The 22,461-nt window shown below is 38.5% G+C and overlaps 1 protein-coding gene across 50 annotated transcripts in view; it reads right to left on the bottom strand.

Annotated features, from left to right (window-relative positions):
• DST (dystonin) overlaps positions 1–22,461 on the bottom strand; it is a 483,923-nt gene that overhangs the window by 88,145 nt on the left and 373,317 nt on the right. For all 50 annotated transcript variants that reach the window (XR_007923259.3, XR_011388661.2, XR_016233970.1 and 47 more), the window contains 7 exons: positions 22,035–22,161; positions 19,359–19,421; positions 18,559–18,800; positions 17,576–17,705; positions 13,394–13,593; positions 11,494–11,989; positions 8,808–10,279 (listed from right to left, as the gene is read on the bottom strand). Coding sequence is in view for 44 of the 50 variants with exons in the window: in XM_051855540.3 (XP_051711500.2) it covers positions 8,808–10,279; positions 11,494–11,989; positions 13,394–13,593; positions 17,576–17,705; positions 18,559–18,800; positions 19,359–19,421; positions 22,035–22,161 (2,730 nt within the window). In the remaining 6 variants the exon portion in view is untranslated. The remainder of the gene's footprint in view (positions 1–8,807; positions 10,280–11,493; positions 11,990–13,393; positions 13,594–17,575; positions 17,706–18,558; positions 18,801–19,358; positions 19,422–22,034; positions 22,162–22,461) is intronic.

Raw genomic sequence — 22,461 nt, 5'->3', positions numbered from 1 at the left:
AAATTCAAACACTGAATAAATAGTGCTCATTATCTGCCAAACACCATGGTGAGCAAGCAGTGGGAAAATGATGTGCACAGAGACACAGCCAACTCTGTCCTTACGTAACTTACGTTAGGGTGGGAAATAAAGATGAGAAAATGAAAGGAATGTTATGGGAAAACGTCCCCTGGTTGATTATGTCTAAGTATGGGTCATTTATTTAATAAATAAATTCCTATTTTACTAAACCTGTCATTTTCTGATTCAAGTTACTGTATAATATATTATGAAATTATAGAAATAATTTACATGTATCTTTATTACTTGTAATAACATTCCAAAGAAATATCTGGATGACATAAAAGAACACATATATAGCATAACAGCTTGGTTTATCTTCCCTCCCACATTTGGTCTATACAGCTACTCTAAATGTTGATAAAAATCAAGATATATTAAGCTGGATCCTGATATCTGATCTCTCACATTTTCATAATGAGAGAAACACACAATGAATAAGATGAGAAATGTTTCCCTGAGAAAATGGTCAACACTGTTATTTCATAGAGAATTCACAATGCTAAATGTTTTCAAAATGTAATTTTACTTACTGTATGACCAGATGTGATCCATCTAAATTATCTAATAACTTAGATTATTTTGGAAAAAATGCACAAATCCTATTTGAATTATAAGCAAAACAGTGCCATTTCCTTATCTGATATCATTAAGGTTAAAGACTTTTATTAAAAAGGAGAGTTTCATAAAACAAATCTCACCACTAAGGGCAGCAATTCATTTCATAGAAAATTTAAAGACTAATTTTATAAACTGAAACATGGAGATTTCAGAGAAGAATGTAGACATTAAGAAGTTCAATGCATAGTAAATGAAAAATGTTTAAGTCAATGTGGTATTATCCATTAAAACTGACAATAGTTATAGCTCTTGAAATCTGGATTAGAAACTAAATGAGAGATGTGTGTTTTGTGCTCCGAGTTAAAAAATAGGCCTTAGGAGCATCAGTTTCTATTGTTCTCCTTACAACAGATATGCCATAAGTTAATGAAAACTGGAGGCATCCTATATTTTTAGTTTTCTAATGAATTAACTTCTTCAAATAAATGACCAAGGAGTTTTGATATTCATCAGATGAGTATGTAGGCTATTTGTTTCCCTGGAAAACAGTTTTTATGTAAAAGGAAGAATATCCAGACCTCACCACAAAAGTAATTAAACTTAGAAGCAATTAATAGATTCATTGTCTGATTTTGACAGGTATTTTTCTTAATGTAAGCATTTGATAATCTTCCTGTAAATCACTATAATACGAAGACTATGCTTCCCTGCCCCCCCTTCAGTGAGATTTACAGGTAACATTAGTTAAAAAATATTTTAACAGGAAATGATTCTATATATAATCTAATTAATTAAAATATATGTATATATGAGGAACCTTCTAAAAGCTCATGGAAATGAACACTATGAACAAATTATGCATGTATTTCAAAATATTTTGGGGCCAAAATAAACTTATCAGGGTGGGTGATTCGCCCAATGGTTAAGACACCAGTTACCAGAGTGTATAACCAGGTATAAAAATAACACAAACCGATGATGCTTAACTACTTCAATGTAAAGTTGGGAAGTCGATGCTTCAGGGCCTGAATACTAGCTTCCTGCCTGCCCATGTCCAGAGGCACAGATTGCACTGCTCCTTATCTCAACTTCTTCTGCAGAACAGGAGGACCTGGTCAGGCTAGATCTAATCTCACCACCTCAAGGACCACCATGATGGAGAGAGAGAAGGAACGTATTGTCATGGATCTGGTGACAAGCCTTGGCTTGTGACACCACAGACCTGCAGCTCTGTCGTGATTTCACCATCCAGTACGCCCTTTATACGTCCCCGAACACCCTCATCCAACAGACAGCAGACGTTGAGACCCTGAGGTCTGCTACCCTCTAATTTATCAACAGATGAAATGTTATCTTTCCTTCACCCCCAAACCTTATTCTTGTTATTTTGATTTGGCACCAGGGAAAGGGACTGTTCTGGTAACAAAGATATCTAGCTTCAATTCTTGCTACGGTGCTGACTCCACTAATTGGGTTCCTTCTATACTAGTTGGAGATCTGAACTGTATTCTCATCTGCTGCCCTGGCCCAGAAACCAATGTACAATCCCATTCTACCAAAGCAATTTGTTTCTATCCTTCTCTCACAAACACGGACATAACACACCTCTAAGCAACTTTCCACATCAGGCCCTGCCCTGGGCATTTAAAAGTGAATCAGCCAATGAGAACTCTTTCTCCCTGCCCCTCTCTCTCTCTGCCTCTCAAATAAAAATAAAAACTTAATAAATAAATTTCAGGATTACTTTATTTCTTTGGTCATTATTTTAATATGAAAAGTGTTTTCAGATTTTGTTCAATTTTGGTTTCTCTGGAGGAACTTGAATAGAGGTCATTAATGCAGTTTTGTTTTCTGGAAGCTCTTAAAAAAGCTGACATTTATATATATATCTTCCAGGGTAATTCAAAATGTTCATGGAAACATGGAATAAAAATGTAAGTGTAAAGATGAAAAATTTTGAGAGCCAAGGAGATGGGGGTGGGAGAAAGAGATTGGAAACCACTGTTTGCTGATTCACTCCCCAACGCTTATAATGTCCATGAGTGGGGAAGGAGCAAGCAGCCAGGAACTCAATCCCAGATTCCCACATGGGTGGCAGGATCCTAATTACCTGAGCCATCACTGCTGTCCCCCAGGTTCTACACGAGCAAGAAGCTGGAATTTGGCACTAGAGCCAGGAATCAAGTTCAGCTGCTTCAGTATGGAACGGGAGCATCTTAACCACTAAATACCTGCTGCAGTACCCTAATTCTTGAACAGCTCCAAAAGTTTTTTTAAAAATTTACACTTGCCATATTTATCTATCCTATGTCATTATTTATTAAATGATTACAGGCCAAGATAAATATTTTAAAAATATTTATCAATTAAATTTCTAATCAAGAAACTGATGTACAATCCCATTCTACCAAAGCAACTTTTTTTCTTTCTCTCACACACAGACACAACACACCTTTAAGCAACTTTCCACATCAGTAAAATAAATTATTGAGGTCTCTCTATCTAATGGAAGTCTATGATTTTTTTTTTTTTTTTGACAGGCAGAGTGGACAGTGAGAGAGAGAGAGAGAGAGAGAGAGAAAGGTCTTCCTTTTGTCATTGCTTCACCCTCCAATGGCCACCGCGGCTGGCGCGCTGCGGCCGGGGCATCGCACTGATCCAAAGGTAGGAGCCAGGTGCTTATCCTGGTCTCCCATGGGGTGCAGGGCCCAAGTACCTGGGCCATCCTCCACTGCCTTCCCGGGCCACAGCAGAGAGCTGGCCTGGAAGAGGGGCAACCGGGACAGAATCCGGTGCCCCAACCAGGACTAGAACCCAGGGTGCTGGTGCCGCAGGCGGAGAATTAGCCTATTGAGCTGCAGCGCCGGCCAGTCTATGATTTTTAAGATGACTTTAAAATGGTAATATAGACATCCTCAGTTACAAAGTAACAACAACTGCTGAAAATTTCGTTATAAAATCTCTAACTGTAACTGTCCTCAGAACAACCTACTTTAATTCTCCCATATTAAATGAATCAGTAGAAATTAATTGTAGGCTATGTCACAGCACAACAGCAAAATTGGATACAGAGCCAACATTGTCAAGTTCCCTTTTGACAGCCCCTTCATATAAGTATCGTATAGTCCTTACATGATATAGAAAAAGAGGGCATCCGTCTGTTATGTCTGATTTGTGCAGAGGAGAATATTAACATTATACAGCTGATCAGTTTCCAATTATTAAAAGCTAGCTGTGATCTTTGCTTTGTGGAGCTTCCTTTTTGCCCAACCTATGTGGTATTCTTTCTTCCTGAAATCGTAAATGCCACTTTGAAATGGTATGAAATAATGTTAGTTTCCTATAAAAGCCCAAGCGTCTAGATGGAGTTTCTGTAGTGATAACATTTTTGCTTGTACAAATACCAGAGGACGGTATAATGCAATCCCTTTGCTGATATAGTCTGATTAACCAAAATTTGGTCTGTTAAGAATTTTTCCTAACAAGCATCTCTTCTGCAGTAGCTTTATCTAATTTCCCCTTTGTCCAAACAAATGGAGAACGGTTCACCATCGACCTCTGTATTTAACATTATGAACACACTTAAAAAATTGCTATTAAAACATTCTTTGGATGGTTTGATTTATCTTTAAAAATACAGTGACATCACAGAGCTTGTTTTCAGGTCATCTCTTAAATGCCTTAATCAGAAATTTGTGATCATACAGTTTGGCTTCTCTAGCCTCACGATACTTCGCCATTTTGTCACCTAATATGTTAAGGTTTAACTACTATTTACAGCTGGGTTAAACAATGCCTTCACCTGGACCACAGAAAATTTATTACAGTCTCATGAGGCATGTGTTCTGGTCTTTCTCTTAGGTTTCAAATTGGCTTTCAAATCCTCTGCTTTATGTAATGTTATTTCCACTTTGAAAGTAAAATGAAATTTTCAGTTGAGAGAGACTTAAATCAGAGATATGTTCATTTGTGAGGACAAAATAAATAACAATTGGGGCAGCAACAGAGTGACCAGAGATAAACAGTAGGCAAGTTCTGTGGTAAGGCTTTTTTTCTTCTAAACCATGGCCTAGATGGAAGTGGGAAGGGGTACAGATGTAGCGACAATGTGACTGTCTATATCCATTAAAAACATCAAGTTGCTTTGATCTTCACTGAAATTAAATCAATTCAATATGGTGATAATGATGACATCATGCTAGTCAGAAGATCTGATTGGCTGTTAGTGACATCACAGGAATTACTGGAATGTACTCCTTTTACATACTCAGTTATATATGCCTTTGATAAATAAAATGTGCAAACATTAACATTATTTAATAATTTAGATTTGAAGATAATCTTGAGCTAGGTGTTTTAAAACATGAGATAAAGATACAGGGAATATCAAAGGGCTTTTCCTTCCTCCTACTCAGAGAAAAACAGAATCTACTGCTATTCAACCCACCAATTTATAAGTGTACATATAATTTAGTTGTAACAGCAGTCTAAGAAGAAAAATAGTACTCTGAGTTACCAACAGTATAGAAAACACTTCTCTTCAGACAAGTTAGTCCAGTGACTCGTGTTTAAAAGCAGGACAACACGTGGACAACAGAATTTACACACATAGAATTTATACATTACGGCACAGTAGGTTAAGTTGCTGCTTGCAGTGCTGGCATCCCATATCGGAAAGCTGGTTCGAGTTCCAGCTACTCTGCCTCCAATCCAGCTTCCTGTTAATGGGTCTGGGAAGGAAGTGGATGATGGACCAAGTGCTTGGGTCCCCAACATTCATGTGGGAGACCAGGATGGAGTTCCAGGCTACTGGTTTTGGCATGGGCCAGCCCTGGCTGTTGTAGCCATTTGGGGAGTGAAACAGCAGATGGAAGAATCAATCTCTCTCTCCCCCCACCTCTCTGTTAGTCTGCCTTTCAAATAAATAACTCTTTTTAAAAAAGAATTTATATAATCAAAACAGTTATGAAATGTCAAGCGAACTAACACAAAGTGTAACATCAATCTAGTTTCAAAATCCCAGGTTATTTTCCACTAAGAGTCAATCAGGATATTGTGTTTAGAATAGTATTTGTTTTTAAGCGTTAGATTGGTAACTTAATCATAAATTTTATCTTTTCAAGGACGCCTAATAAAATATTAACTGCTATTTCTTACATTAATTTTTAGGATTGAAAAAAAGGATGAAAGTAGGGACATCTGTTTTACCTGCATTGAATAATCTATTATCCTCTCAGTGAATACAAGGCTCCTCCTACTGAGTAACTGGGTAATAGCTATTATTATGCTTCTGCCCGGCTCAGAAGGCAATTTTGTATGAAGAAAAATTGTTATAGGATTTTATCCATGACATTAGGTTAAACTAAAGCTACCAGACAGATTAATGTCAGGCTGGATTATACTTCAATGTCTATAACAAAAATATACCAAGTCCTTGGGAGTGTCTCCGTTTCATTGCTAGAAATTACAACTAGCTTTTCACACAATACAAATCATTCTACTTGAAAAAAAAACTTTCTAAAAAACTGTATGAAAACAATTTTTAACAAAAATCTAAGGCCCAACAGAAACCAAGCTAAATGAACTGTGAACAAGTTAATTTACCACTTTAAGAAAGATAGAATCCCTAAGACGATGACATGTTCGGTTTCAGTAGTAGCAGTAGTGATAACTATTGGGATCAGCAGCAGCAGCAGCACCAGCACCGCTACCATCACCACAACCACATGACATCAGTTTCTAAGACAGCTTTGCCCATGCGCATCATGCTTCTCCCAAGAGCCAGTTTTATGAACACTTTCCTCAAGTCAGTGCTTCTGATAATTCTGGATTAAAATGAGCAATGGCGGATCATTCAGGCCACTCAAAATAGGCTACAACTCAAAGGATCTGCAAATCCTCCAGAGGAACTATCAGATGTGAAACAGGATGAATAAAGTTAACACAAAGCCCTGCATTATTTGCATCCAGGCTCTGACACTTAAAACCTGTGTGATCTGGGGCAAGCCACTCTTGCTCCCTAGGATATAGAAGAAGAATAGCATCTACTTTTCACCACTGCTGACAGGCTTGAAGACAGAGTTCAGAACAGCGCTTCACCCATCTGTAAGCCCACAATAAATGCCGCTTGTTTTCATTACTATTTTTTTAGACTAGATGCACAAACACAAAGAAATGGAATTAGTGGCTGAGTACACTGCCGTGTTTATTTGCCATCATCATATTCTTGTTATTTTTTTTTTTGCTTTTTACTTGTGGTGCTGCAATATATTAAATGCAAATAATCTGTTGACTTCAGAACTTTTATCTTCTAGACATGGGATTTTAAGACACTGAAAGTATATCATATGATTACTGAACTTCAAAAAAGTCAATCAACTCCTTCCACAATAATCAGAAAATAAACACAGCATGATAAATGTCTTACTCTAGGAGAAATGACCATTCTGATTTTCTTCACAATCAAACAAGACAATCTCTGCAGCTATTAACGGTAACAACACTTACTTGATGCTTTTCAGTTTGCAAAACACTCTCAATGCCAATAGGAAGAAAACTCCTATCTATTATTTTTTCTTATTTTTAATTTTCCACATGGAGAGCCACATTTTTCACTGTTGCAAAAGCTTGGAATCACAAAGGGTGAGATCTACAAGCAGCAGCACCACTATTATTATTTTTGCTCATTTCCTTACAAGTATTGAAACAGGGAAGAGAAATGAAAGCTTATTCTTTTCTCTACACAAATGCACAGAAAATCTAGACCCATGTTTCACAAAGACATCAAACATGGATACATTTCATTAGTAAAAGAGAATGCTTGATTACTGTCATCTAATATTCAAATTTTTTCAGAGTTCTACAGAAAATTCCCAAGTTTTCTGTCTGGGGAAGAATCACTCCCAAACTCTGTCTTAGAAACAGCAATTGCCACAGGACTGCATTTTTCTAACACAGAATTTGCTCATATCAAATCTTTATTCTCCATATCAGAAAAATGAAAATTTGATACAGTAAGAAGGGAGAAATGTCTACAGTAAGGTGGTTTTCCTTCATCTTGAAAAACCAAAATCTAAATACAGAATCACAGATTTTTAAACCTCAAATGAACTGGTCCTCAAAGGCACTTAATAAACAGCAAATAAGCATAACAAAAATAGGAAAAGTGAAGTTCTATGCAACAAATTTTTTCAAAATCTAATCACTTAAGTCATGTTACTGAAGACAAGGAAAAGAAATCACAAATAAAACAACATGGAATTTGGAGGTTCATTTCACTTATGTTCATTTCCCATGAGACAGAACTTGTACTTTTGCAAATTTAATTTCAAGTGACTGTCTTCTATGTGCCAATGTTGCAACATACCTGTGGCACTCTGTATCAGACAGCAAAACCCACCTCATACTAGAACAAGACTCGTGACATTTCCAAAGGCTTATACTAGACCCGTGCATCAGAAGCTTGATACTTGGATCTCTATGTTCAGATTATATATTTTACTCCTTGTTGAGATGCAACTTCTGCTCTTACTATCATAAATGAGGCCAAATCCAATGTTACTGAAGCTGGCCCTTCATTTTTATCTAAGGTCCCATCCATTAAGTATCCTTGAGAATTATCAAATTGGCAGACATTTCTTGGTACCAAAGAACTTAGAGTCCAATAAAAATGATTTACTCCTAGGGCTCTGGAGCGCCAGGATTACAACATGGAACTCTACTCTGTTTTAAAACATGAACTTTTAGAAGAAAAAAGTCTACAGAAGAAATTAAGATGAGAAGACTATTAAAAGAGAAAGAGCAGGAAATGATTATAATTCACTATCAAGGAAAATGCTAAGAGACAAACAACAACATCAGAGTTCAAAAGCCAGTTCTGGTCAGTACAGACCAGAATCATGAATGACATTACAACAAGCCTCACTATATCAGTTTCAGGCCTGCCTGGAACGTTCCCAAGCTCCCTTTTCATCTCTCAATTTTGTCTCGGGCATTAATTCCATGAAAAACAAATCCTAAGTAAACCTGGAACTGGCCCACCTGCCTGGGTATCACCCCCTAACATGCCCATTCAACACTGTGTGACAGTCTATGAGGGTTCCACAAAATAAGCCATCTCTTTCCTATGCCAATAAGACACTTCGTTTAATAATAAACACGCTCAGTGAGAAGGAAGAATTTCCTACCTTGAAAACATTTAGCTGCTGATTAATTGTCTCTGTTTCCATACCCACAGGACCCTGGGACTCTTCATGTTCTTCAGCCTTCTGGAGTAGAGTAGAAAATTCTTTCAATTTATTGTAGAATTCTTCAAGTCGCTCAATTGTCCCTTCCACCTGCTCTTCTCTGGCTTGTGCTCGGTCTAGCAGCTTGTTGCACTGTTTGCTTAATGCCTCCAAGTCCCTTTTGATTCCCACGAGGTCAGGAGAGGTTTCTTCTGTGGCCAACATCATCTTGCAGGTTTTGTTGGCATTGTCGATGCTTGCTATGAGGGCTTCTAATTTCTTCAGGAAGGCTTTTATAGCTTCCTTTTGCTTTTGCAATGTTTCTGCATCTCTCCCCACTGCAGCCATGCTATCCAGTTCATCATCAAACTCTGCAAACTGAGAAAACATTTCTCGGATGGTATTCTGGAAATGCCCAATACCCTGAAGCTTGGTTTCCAAGAAAGAACACTTGTCATCAACCTGCTGACTCAGCGTACCATGATCTTGAACTAAGGTTTCTGCTTGTAATAAAACATCAGCAGTTCCCTTTGAGTCTGAGGCTTCTACCACAAGGTCCTGTGCAAGTCTTCTGGCTAAATCTACTTGATGCTTCAAAGTCTGAAGTGATTTCTGCTGGGACTGCAACATGGTCAGGTATTTGTTACTGTAAGCCTGGGACCCCAGGGAGTCATGGACATCCAGCTGTTCCTTTGTACACTGAAGCTGCCTTTCAGCTTCTTTGGAAACTTCTTGAAATTCCTTAAACTTCTGGGCCATGTTCTCCAGAGAGAATTTCTTGCTGTGAAGTTGTTCAGTGACCATGTCTACCTTCTGCATCAGTGATTTATTCTCATCTGTGACAACCTCTTTATCGACCTCACAGGCACTGAGAAAGCTGTTGGTTGCGTTGTTTAGTAATTCTACCATTCCAAAGTGTTGATCCATTTCCTTCTGCAGAGACTTTAGCTTGGCAATAGAATTCTCTGTTTCAGCAGGATCCAAGGAAAATTTTATTTCTTCCAGGTTGTTTTGACATTTGTCTATCCAAGGCCGGAGAGTCTCCACGTGCTCTTTATACTTGAGGGCTTTTTCCAATGAATTTTTTAATTTATCTTCTCTTTCTTTCACCTGCTTATTAAATCCATCCCAGTTGGTTTTAATCGTGTTAAGCTGGGACTGCAAGGCTGCCTTCTCAGACCCCTGTGTTTTTAGTAGCAGATTTTCACCTTCTGCGATGGCTTTTTCATAAATATTAGACTGGGCTGTCAAGGTTTTACTAAAGTCTTTCTGTTCTTTAATTAATGACTCTAAGACATCAAGTTTAGCTGATATTGGAAGAGACTTGTTTTGCTCTTCTTTCTTTGCATCCAGCCAAGCCTGAAAATCTCTAGACATTTGCTGAAATTGATGAGAGCTTGCACAGGCCGACTGAAGGTGCTGGACATGATTCTCTAAAAATGAAATTATAGACATTTTTATTCTTAATTTAATCTATGAAAGGCAAGAGAAAGTGCCCAAAGGTACAGAATTGTCTAAAAGCAAGGGCTCTTAACACTAGAACTACACTTAAACTTATATTATATTTAAAGAGGAAAAAGAAGCAAGAGGAAGGCATAACAAGAGAAGAGAAAATCAAGCTAAGAAGCAGAAGGCAGAAGAGAGGGGGGAAAGTTTGTGGGAATAGATAAAATGCACAATTGTGCAGGATGCAGTCACAGTACCCAAGGCTGACTATGGTAGTGTCTTGCTCATTCTAGTATGGGGAATGGACAACTGCAAATTTCTAGGTTAAGTTGACAAATGGCCCATCCCATAAAACATGGCAACATAATGTAGCACACAGGACCTGAATGAGATTGCAACCTGGCTTAATCTCTTCAGCGCTGCAAGATTCTCAGCCTATGATTATGCCGCTAAAGCTACATACCCCAGCTGCAAATTGGTGACACTAAGAGCAGCGTTGGTGAAAATTATACGTGTTAAAATTCTGAGTTTAATCCCTATCACACAAAGGTGTTTTTAATGTGAAGAATGATAACAATAATAGCAAATATCAGCATTGTGTCAAATAAAGGAATATGCCTATAATCGACACTGTGATCAACAAGTCCAATCATGTAAAAAATACAAATTGAGTATTGCTATGTGGAAAATATAGAAACTGGTATGGCTTTTTAAACAGAACAAATGCAGCAGCAAAATGTACCCTTTTTTGATTAGCACTTTTGAATTCTAATAAGTAATTATTGCTGTCTCTGACAGCTATCAGCACATGTGGCACAGAATTCTGGCTGCCAGAGGTAAGAGAGGAAAACTGTGCCAAATGCAACTCTTTCCACACATCTCTCTAGAAAGAGTTTTCTATAGCAGCATCAAACAAAGTAAGAGCAGATGAGTGATTGACAGTCTCTCTTTCTGGAGAAGTAAGACTATGTAACACAGCAAAAGCAACTACGTCGTTAAAAAGCTCATTCGGGTTACCCAAAATTTTTATTCATTATGTGGATTTTGCCAGCAGACCATCATCTCTCTCTCTTGTCTGTGTCAAATCAATTAGGGTGTCAAATCTGTAGGGTCCTGGGTTAGTGCCAATGGCTCATAAATGGGCAATTTTTGATGTCTATTCTGACCAGGAAATATGTGCATTAAAAGAAGATAGACACACCTGCTTTTTGTTCGATATCCTTAAATGCCTTTAAGATGCCTTCCAGTTGCCTACTAAGTTCTGCTTTCAAGTACTCTTCTTTGACCAGCGCTGACAAGTCCTCACAGAGGGCCTGGGCCACTTTTATCTGCTTCATTTCCTGCTCTATTTCCTGCTTCGTATTTTGGGCTGTTTCCAATTGCTGGTTCATAGCATCAGGGTGTGTGCTCACGGCCAGACTGCTGCTGAGTTTATTATCCAAGTCACTCAGTTTATCAGAAAGACTTCTCAGCAGGCTCTGATACTGTGTGCTCTTAACAATAGCTTGGTCAATCCAGTCACATCTGTCACTCAATTGTCCTGTTAGGCTCTCCCATTTTTGGGTCACAGCTGCTAGTTGCTCTTTCACAATCCCATGTAAAGAAGGGTCTTCTCCAGGTCTGCTCAGAATTCCCTCACCAGCTGCTGTTAGTTGTTCATACTGAGGTTTCCGAGTATCGAATTCTTGTAGTAGAATCTAAGATGATAAGGGGTAGCACACAAACTACTGTCAGTTCATTACAGACAACATAGCTCTAAATGTCCATAAAGACAGACATGGTACTTATTTATCTGGTTTTTTTTAGTTACCTTTTTCTTTATTTCAATGGCAGGATATTTGTCTCAACAAATTTAAAGAGCAGTGAATCTTCACAGAAATAACATCTTCTCTAAACTAATCACAGTCCCCCATAGGAAACAAGAGTAGAATAAACATTTTTGGTAGTCTGGGCAAAATGATCAAAAGTTCATGTACAAATTTCCAAATGCAAAGGAAAACTGTGACTGGACAGGTTCACATCTCACTAACTACAAATTTGTTTTTTCCTACCTACATTTTTCTCCTTGTAGGAATTTTTAAATACTCTGCATTATCTTACATGAAAGGAAATGCCCAGTGGTAACAGTATTAAATATATTAATTCATGTTGCATTGATTTGCAAATGTATTTGTAACCTAAGATTTACTGATATTTACAGTTTTTGTTATAAAGATTTTAGCCAAAAAGTCACATTGCTCAAATTGCACAGGCCCAATCGCCTCTCATTACAAAATGAATGACCACAAAATTTCTTTCTTCATGTACTGCATTTTATCTACCTATCATTCATTTTTTACTTTTATTATCTTATATTTATCTACTCATCTCTGGAAGGTCATTAAGAATAGAGGCAATTATTTCTCCCCTGATATTTATTTTTATCTGTTGTTTTCATTCTCCTCAGATTATCAACAGATAAGAATGACAACATGCGACCCTCAAGTACCAAGATCTATTTGTATTTTTTGGCTACACAATCAGCTCCTTTGCTCTACAACCACTCCTCATAAACCACGATGGAGCTTCTGCTTTTACATATAACTTAAACTTTATGAATTTTTCTCCTTGTGGGTTTATCTGCTGTGTTAATTCCACTAGTCTAATGCCCTGAGTTTCAAAGCTCCTTCCCTGCTTCCCTCATGGGTAGTCCTCTCCATAGTCTTTCTCACCCCCCTCAGGACTGTACCACACAAGTTTTATAAGTTTCATTATCTATTGCCACAATCAAAATAATAAAACCTCAAAGGAGCAATTTCTAAACAATAAAAATTATATGCTAACTTCTCATAAAAATATTCCTTAAACAATCACATTCATACTTCAAACAACACCATTTTTAATGGGGCCTGCCCCAACTTTAGTATTACTGAAATAATCAGGGGACCTGGCCCACTCAAGGCTACACTGGGATGCCTCACAGCCTTAGTGTCTTAGGGCATCTGAATTATTACAGACATACTTCCAAAGCAGTTTAAGCACATGCTGTCCAAAGCTTTATAATGAAACCATCTGTCTTGTTAAGTTGCTGCAAATGAGGTAGGTCATTGTTTAATACTCACCTGTACCTGCTGCTTCTGTGTGTTTAGCATATTTGGGTCGATTGACAAGGGCCCAAGAACACTGACCATTAGTTCTTTTTCCATTAGCCACTGCTTTAACTGGGCTTCTATGGTCTGGAATTGAGTTAGATTATTGGAGGATTCTTCTAGTTTTTGTTGTCTATCAACTGTTAATTTGTTAAGTTCTTGCCACTTAGAATCTAAAAGAGAAAGGATGAAGATGGTGATTGGTTTTTACATATTTAACTATATCCATGAAGACTATATGGTATGATTGAAAATAATGTATAAGGTTATCGTTCTATTTTTATTATTTATTGATTTAAGAGGCAGAGCAACATGAAGAGAGAGAGAGACAGAGACAGCTCTTCCATCTACTGGTTTACTCCACCAAATGCCTGCAACATCCAGGGCTGGGCCAAGCCAAATACAGGAGCTAGGATTTTCATCCAGGTCTCCAACATGGGCAGCAGGAATCCAAGTACATGTGCCATTATCTACTGCCTCCCAGGGTGCATCAGCAGGAAGCTGGATTGGAAGCAGAGGTGGGACTCACTCCTAAGCACTCCAACAGGGATGTGGGTGTCCCCTGTGGCTTAACCCATTTTGTCACAATGCCTGCCCCTCATTCCACTTGTATAACACTTTTTGTACAATTAATTAAAAATCTAACCAAGGAGAATGAATTGCTTCATTAATACAGGTTTCAGGGATATAGTGATTGTATGTCAATTGAATATAAGAAAACAATACTAAAGTTTAATCCAATTTTATATGATACTGTCGAGTATAGAATATTCCTAATCCTGAGGGCCCTGTTACATCTAGACATTGGATCCAACAGATGTCTAGATGTTCATTCAATTATAACTAAGCTATTGCAAAAATGAACACCGACCTTTTCTTTAATATCAAATCTTCCGTGATCAGTTTTAGACAAATGTCTCCCAAATGTGTATACCTATCCCTAATCCTTTTCTCCTATTAAAGTCACACATTAACAACCAGCTGCTGGAAAGCTACAGGAAAAAAATCCCACCAGCATGTTAAACTCAACATTAAAAGATAAGACTCACTATATCCCTGTCAAAACTGATGGATTGCCGACGCCGCGGCTAAATGTGCTAATCCTCCGCCTTGTGGCGCCGGCACACCGGGTTCTGGTCCCGGTCGGGGCGCCAGATTCTATCCTGGTTAACCCTCTTCCAGGCCAGCTCTCTGCTATGGCCTGGGAGTGCAGTGGAGGATGGCCCAAGTGCTTGGGCCCTGCACCCGATGGGAGACCAGGAGAACCTCCTGGCTCCTGGCTTCGGATCGGCGCGGTACGCTGGCCGCGGCGCACCGGCCGTGACTGCCGTTGGAGGGTGAACCAACGGCAAAGGAGGAGTTCTCTCTCTCTCTCTCTCTCTCACTGTCCACTCTGCCTGTTAAAAAAGGGAAGAAAAAAAAACCTGATTATCTTAAAAAAAGGACCCGAATCTTTTTTTTTTTTTTTTTGACAGGCAGAGTTAGACAGTGAGAAAGAGAGAGACAGAGAGAAAGGTCTTCCTTTTTATGTTGATTCACCCCCTGAATGGCCACTACGGCCGGCGCGCTGCGCTGATCCGAAGTCAGGAGCCAGGTGCTTCCTCCTGGTCTCCCATGCGGGTGCAGGGTCCAAGCACTTGGGCCATCCTCCACTGCCCTCCCGGGCCACAGCAGAGAGCTGGACTGGAAGAGGAGCAACCAGGACTAGTACCTGGCGCCCCAACCAGGACTAGAACCTGGGGTGCCGGCACCGCAGGCGGAAGATTAGCCAAGTGAGCTTCGGCGCCGGCTGGATTATTATCTTAATTTTGGATCTCTTTTAGAGGTTGTCATCTGTGCCATGTCACTGAGATGCAGTAATTCACTATTCTCTTTTACAACTCTCCTATCTCTCTTACATCTTTGGACATAACTCCTTTCGACCCTTGTGATGTTTTGCCTACACCAGTGGTACTCAAACAGGAGCTGCGTTAGAGTTGCCTGTAGGGATCACTGACACAGACTGCTAGGGGCCAGCTCCAGCATCACTGGTTTGGTAGCTGTGGATGGGGTCTGAAATTCTGCATTTCTACCAGGTTCTCCTGTGACTCTGATGCCACTGGTCCTATTTGAATACTTGAGACAGACAGACCTACAAAACTAGTTTTCTAACAGGTGTTCCCTCTATTAGTGTTCTCAGCTATAATCTATCCAGTTCTAAAATAAAAGCCCTAAAAGAGAAATCACTCTTATGCACTTCACTTCCCTGCTCCAATCCTTCAACAACTAATTCCTTGCCACTGTGATGCTAAAGTCTGAAGACTGACTCCGTGCCATGCAGGACCTCCCAACCTGGTCCTGGTGCATGAACCTGAGGATGCATCTTCTAATCCAGCCCCGGTAATCTTGCCATTCTGAAGGGAACAAGCAGTTGCTCCAAGAGGCACCATGTGCCAGGCTCAGCATCTGCTCCCTGTCTCCCAACACTATCCTTTCTTCACAACCCTAACCTCTGCTATGAATCTTTTTCTGCTCTTCCCACCCCCAAGACAGCAGGCTCCCTGTAGTCAAGGATTACTGATCAGAACACTCAGTCCAAAAGCTGAGCACATCAGTCACTTAATAAACATTCACTGATGGAAGAGATTAGTTGATTTGAGAGATTTCTTTTTTTTTGCTTTGTATAATTTACTAAAGGGCTGATTTTAGTAGAACACAATCTCTAAAATGTCTAATGACATAATCTAATGACGTAAGTCTATATGATATGTTCTAGACAAACACAATCTGACAACAAAATAATGCAATTAAAACAGTCAGGAGGGAGAAATATCAAATCATCAGGAAACTTTCTTGAGATACACATTCCTCACTCCCAGTCCAATTTTAAAATGTCTGGGTAGTACTTCCCCAAGTAGTTCTGATATCCCAAGAACAGGCACTGAATCAGGAACAATTACAACGCAGCGGGAGTCTCTACAGCTGGATCAAATACACCTTTGAACATTCTGGTACCTTAGGGCAACTGTATCAAACTAAAACACACTTACAGATTTCTGAATGTATTACAGTGCACCTGACTCTAAAGGAAGGCTCGTATTTAGATAAACAGAATGGAACAGTTGAAGGTAAAATAATCATTACAATCATAGTATCCACTTTCATAGCACTTCCTGTGTGCCAGGTCCCCTTCCTCTAAGCTGTACACACATGAACGAATTGAAGTCTCCCAGCAAGATTATTAAGTACGGAAGGTTACTGTCCTTGTATTATACTGATTTTCCATTATAATGATGAAAATTGCCGAGATAATAGGGCTTGAAAAGCAGTCCGTACAGGGGTAGGATGGGGTGGGAGGATAATTCTGGGTAGAGAACCAAAACCATCAGTTAGTGCAGAGAGCTACTTTTGAAGTCAGGCCAGGGGACAGAAGGCTGCATAACTTAAGGAGCTGAAGTGAGCCCCAGAAGTAACCCTGTGAAGGGGATGTACCTTTTCCAAACAAATGAACAAAATATTTAAACTAAAATATAGTAAAGCATAAAAGAGAAAAAAGCATATAGATAGTAAAAAGTAAATAAGCATTACAGAAATCTACAGGATTCCACACACGGCATGTTATTAATTAGTATCTATCCTCTTCAGAAAAATAAAGTGAGGTGCCGTGATCACTAAGATATGCCAACTCTCAGTACAATATGATTTTAAATGACACTTAAGTAAAAAAATTAATTCTGGGGGCCGGCATGGTTGCGTAGTGGGTAAAGCTGCCGCCTGCAGCACTGGCATCCCATGTCCTGGTTGCTCCGCTTCTGATCCAGCTCCCTGATAATGTGCCTGAAAAAGCAGCGAGAGATGGTCCAAGTGCCTGGGCCCCTCTATCCTTATGGAAGACCCAGAAGAAGCTCCTGGCTCCAGGCTTTGGCCTGGCTCGGCACTGGCAGCTGGGCCATCTGAGAAGCGAACCAACGGATGAAGACTCTCTTTCACTCTCTCTCTCTCTCCCCTTCCCTCTCCATTTCTCTGTAGCTCTTTCAAATAATAAATAAATCTGTAACATTAAAGTAAATTTGAAAATAGGGGAAGCTGTTAGATGTTTTATGATAAAGCTTTGTTAAAAAATAAAAAATGGCCAAGCTTCTGTTCATGGACTTTGGCGTAAGGTATACAACTTACCTATCTCAGTCAACACCTGCTTCCATCTGGGCGCCTCAGGAGTATCTGGGTTTTCCTCCAACAGCTCTGTCAATTTGTCTTTCAACTCCTGCACTTTGTTTACATTTTGCTTCAGTTCTGCCTCAAATGACTAACAAGGGGGAAAAAAGAAAGTAGCTACATTAAAGTAGGCCAACATCAAAGGACAGAAACACAATTATGATGGAGCACTATTTTGTCCTTCTCTCTGGCATGACCAAAAGAGGAAAAAAAATCTACCGCTGAATGCTACAGTGTGTAAGAACCTGGATTCAGCAGTTAATTATTTTCCTTGACTGCAGGATAAAAGAATCCCACAGAGGACACCATAGCGATGGAGCTAATGACTCTCCATTATATCCATTATCCCTATTCCTGAGGAAGAATTTCATATTCTTAAACAAATCCTGTGGGGAAAAAGATGACATCAGCAAGATTATAATTAACATCAGCCTTGATAGAGGCTGCTGGAACTTGAGAATCTACTAGTGAATAGGCACTTTTTTGGCAATACATCAGAGTTCAAATAGAGTTTAGTAACTGATAGAAATTTTTGCCACCATTGCTACTACACAAAACCATTTTCCCACCCTTGACAGATATAGAAAGAAATACGTTTTTAAAAAAGAGAGGCCATTAGCTACCCTATTTTATATTAGAACAGATCTCTAATACACTTAGCCCTGAAATAAATCTTTCCCAATAGCTGACTGGTTAATATCTCAGACTTGAACTGACTTTTTAAAGGTGGCAAGCTTATTATACCCAACAGTTCACTCAACTTGAGAAGGTTGGTGTGCAAAAAAATAGTGATTGTTATCATCAATCTCTGCAGGAAGTCACATTAAACAAAACTGTCAAATTATTCATTGAATGTTGTAGAACCATAAACCAGAACAGAGCTCCCTAGTCATCAGGGCTCAGTTCTGAATGCTAAGCCACTCTCTTTCACCCATAGGCTGTACCTTATTCTGTTCAACTTGGGTTTTCACAGCTTCGGTATCTGTAGGTGTAGGTGTCTGATGCCATTTTGTCGCAGTCTTGTTCATTTTCTGTAACCACTTCATCATTGCACTTGATTCTTCCTGAGCCTTTTGCAATTTGGAGAGCTTAGTATTCAGTTCTCCTATTTTATCTTTGAGTAAGAGGCCAAGATCTTCATAACCATGACTTACGTCAGTCATGTCCTTTTTAATGGATGTTAAACCTGAGGTGAAGAAAAAAATTTTACTGACACATTTCCAAGGTGTTTGGAGTGGATGTCTAGAAATATGCTTTATGTGACATTCCTTTCTGTTTTGTCACTATTAGGTCTATTATGATAAAGTCAGACTTTTAAAAATGAAGATGGAAGATCATTTTATGATGCTATTTAATGTCAAAAAATTTAAGAACATTGCATGATACAAGTGAAATGCAAAAGGTGTTTAAAATGAAATAAAAAAGTCCACATAACAAATGTTAATTAGTGATTCCTCAGGCAACAAATTCAAACAAATTCACTCAATAATGTTATACCAAGTGACAGAGTACCTCAACCACAAAGAAGGAAACACAACCAAGTGTCACACCCAATGACACGATTTCATTAGTTTCAGATGAACAAAACTTCATGGAATGCTATGTAAATATGATACTTAAAGAGACTGTCACCATTAGATTAGATGTCATTTTACTTTAAGTTTGAAATTTCAATTACCTACTGTTCTCTTCCAAAATGATTTACAAGTTCAATTAATCAAAATCATTTAAAATTACTACTTACCTTTATTTGCCAAAAAATCCTGCGTACTTGTGTCTGTTCCTTCACCATTTAATATTACTCCACCTACAAAAATATAAAAACCGAATTACAGATATCTGGTATATTTCTACACATTAAGAGTAGATGGTATTGAATCTAATCCCATAAACAGTTTCTACTGTTTAAATATGTTGCTACTATTTGTGACTACTATTTGGAAATGTAAAATACTGATTTACTTTCAAATCCAAATAAAGAACCAAAACTAAAAATAAAACTACCTCTCCTAATATATATATATATATATAAAATATTTATTCTTAAATCACTAATATGATTGCCTCAAGCACTGGAGTTTAGATGTTTGTATTAAATAAATCATTAAATATTAATTCAGAAAAAATGTGAGGAAGTTGCTTTACTGCTAAAGCTAGAGTTACTGAAGCTCAGAAGGTGCTCAGTACATACGTGTTGGACAAAGCGTAAACGACTGACGAACAACAGTGTGTACCTTACTAAAAGACGGAAAATTGTCTGGTATAGCTACACAGTGTTACTTGGCATTTAAGGGAAGCAGAATGATGTAAAAAGACATGGAAAACAAGTTGAAAGTAACAAACAAAAAGAAATGAAAAATCTATCATTAAATCCACATTATGTCAACAGAGAGACTGCAAGCAGGCACAGTGGCTAGGAATGTCTGAGCCTTGGTGTATGACCCACCTAAATTTAAATCCCAGCCCTACTAAACACTGGCTCTGAAACGGGACACACTAATCAGCCAAATTCACAAGCCCAACTTGGTCTAACTTGTAAGATCAGTGTGAGAGCTAGAGACAGATAACCACTGCTTAACAAATAGGAACTACCTGCTTAAAGTAACTATAATTTCTTGTTTTGTTTTTATAAAACCATCTGTTATCGGTACGTTTTTCAACATCCAACATCAGAATACGAAAAAATCAATTATCCATTGGCCATTATCCAAAACACGAAGATACTTCCCAAACCAATCATAAGAAAACAAGTAGAAATATTTTTTTAAAGATTTATTTATCTGAAGGGCAGAATCATGGAGACAGAAAGAGATCTCCCATCCACTGGTCCAGTCCCCAAATGGCCACAAAGCATAGGGCTGGGCCAGGCCAAAGCCAGGAGCCTGGCACTCCATCCAGGTCTTCCACTGCTGCCCACCCAGGCGTATTAGCAGGGAGCTCGACAGGAACAGGAGCAGCCAGGACTCCAGCGTGTATACAAGATGCGGACATCACAGGCAGTTTAACCTGCTGTGTCACATCGCTGGCCCCAGAAATATTTAAATCTTAAGTTTAAAAAGAAAATCACACATAGGCTGGGTTCAAGTCTTGCTCGAGTCCCAGTTCCAGCTTCTCACTAATGTGTACCCTGGGAGGCAACAGGTAGTAGTTCAAGTAATTGGGTCCCTGCCACCCAGTGGGAGATCCAGATTGAGTTTTCAACTCTGGGCTTTGGCCTGGTTCAGCCCCAGCTTTTGCCCGCATTGAGGAGTGAACCAACAGATGACAGTATTCTCTCCCCCATCCCGCCTTCCAAACAAATAAAATAAATACATACAACATATATTTTAATCACACACGAGAGCACTTCAGATGGAGATAAATATATCCTATAGATGCTCAAGACTAATTCCTACCATGCTTGGTAGTTACCAAGAGTTAAAAAAACAAAGTAATAATAATAATAATAAACCATTTTGTACCTACTGTAAATAAAAAGGGGTCATAAATTACTAAAACAAAAAAAATATAGTAAAATTACTTTTATGAAAAAAATACAATCTGACATTTCAGGAAACCTGATTAGGAGAGAAAGGAGAGATCACCACTCTATATATAATATGGGTATTCCCTCAAATGGGATTAATAGAGTGGAATAAATGTTTGGTTGAGAAAGGCCCAGCTGGAACCTAAGTATCACAATAGGGACAGCTGGGGGCCTGGTTGGACTAGATAAACCACAGGGGATGCTCAGAGTCTCAGGATGCAGACATGGGAGTGCCTTCTGTCTATTCTTGGATTTAAAAAACAAAAACAAAACTTTATATGGTATGATTTTTCAACTAAAGCTGTACCTCTGACTTAATTTTATAATCAATATTTATACATGACTCTCACCTTTTGTTGTTAGGAGTAACTCAACTATGACTTAGATTGTGATTTAGATATGCTGGCTAACATATGGTATGATTGTTTTCTTTGGCAATAGGGTACACAATAAAGTGGATGGGAATAAAATGAGAGAGGTCCAAACTACAACAAATAGTTTGTTTCCTCCTCTCATTTCCTCCCCTAAGAGACCAGCTCATTTCTTCAAAAATATTAGAAAGAGATAAAAATATTTCAAGTAGAATTTCAGTATTTCATTTAATTAAAATAAAAAGCACACAAATTGGAATCCTTATACTTACACATTAATTTGGCTACATTTTAATTATAGTCTTTAATAAAATGAAACTTAAGAAGGACCTGAAATTTGATTAGTACAGACATTTTTCCATGGCAGGTTTCAGTAGGTTTAAAATACCATCAATTTTGTCACTTTCAATTTGTATTTTTATTTTGTACTTGCTATGCACTGGTTTAAAAATAACATACACAAATAACACCAACATGGATGGACCTGATTCTTACAGTCTTGTCATGGAAATACAGCACATACCTGATTTAACTGCTGCAATTGCCTTAGCAGGAGTAGTCACTGCACTTATTAGGTTACATAATGAGATCCCACTGTTGTTCACTTTCTGGATCTCCGGTGTTTTTAAAGTCCACTCTTCTTGTAATTTCTTGAGATATAAAAACACATTATTTTTTAGTCTTCTTAATATTGTCAAAGTTGCACATTATAGTTCAATTTCTTTAACATATCTCAGAGTAAGAATGACTGTGTGGGGGTAATGGATAGAAGAAAAAAAGCACCATCCTACTTGTTCCCCCAGCCCAGGTGACTGTTAGCACTGTTAGCACTGAGAAGTAGGGTAAGGGCCTTCTGCATTCTGTCCCCAGCCATAGTGGAAGTCAGGCTATTCCTGGCTGCCATGAGTTCCAAACTGTCAACTGTAAGTGTAAAACTGTAATAGGTAGGA

Source organism: Oryctolagus cuniculus, chromosome 5 (assembly GCF_051225735.1).
Source record: "Oryctolagus cuniculus isolate XC-2025 breed Fujian yellow rabbit chromosome 5, ASM5122573v1, whole genome shotgun sequence".
Lineage (NCBI taxonomy): Eukaryota > Metazoa > Chordata > Mammalia > Lagomorpha > Leporidae > Oryctolagus > Oryctolagus cuniculus.
The sequence above is the reverse complement of the archived record's forward strand: the minus strand, read 5'-3'. Positions and strand labels throughout refer to the sequence as shown.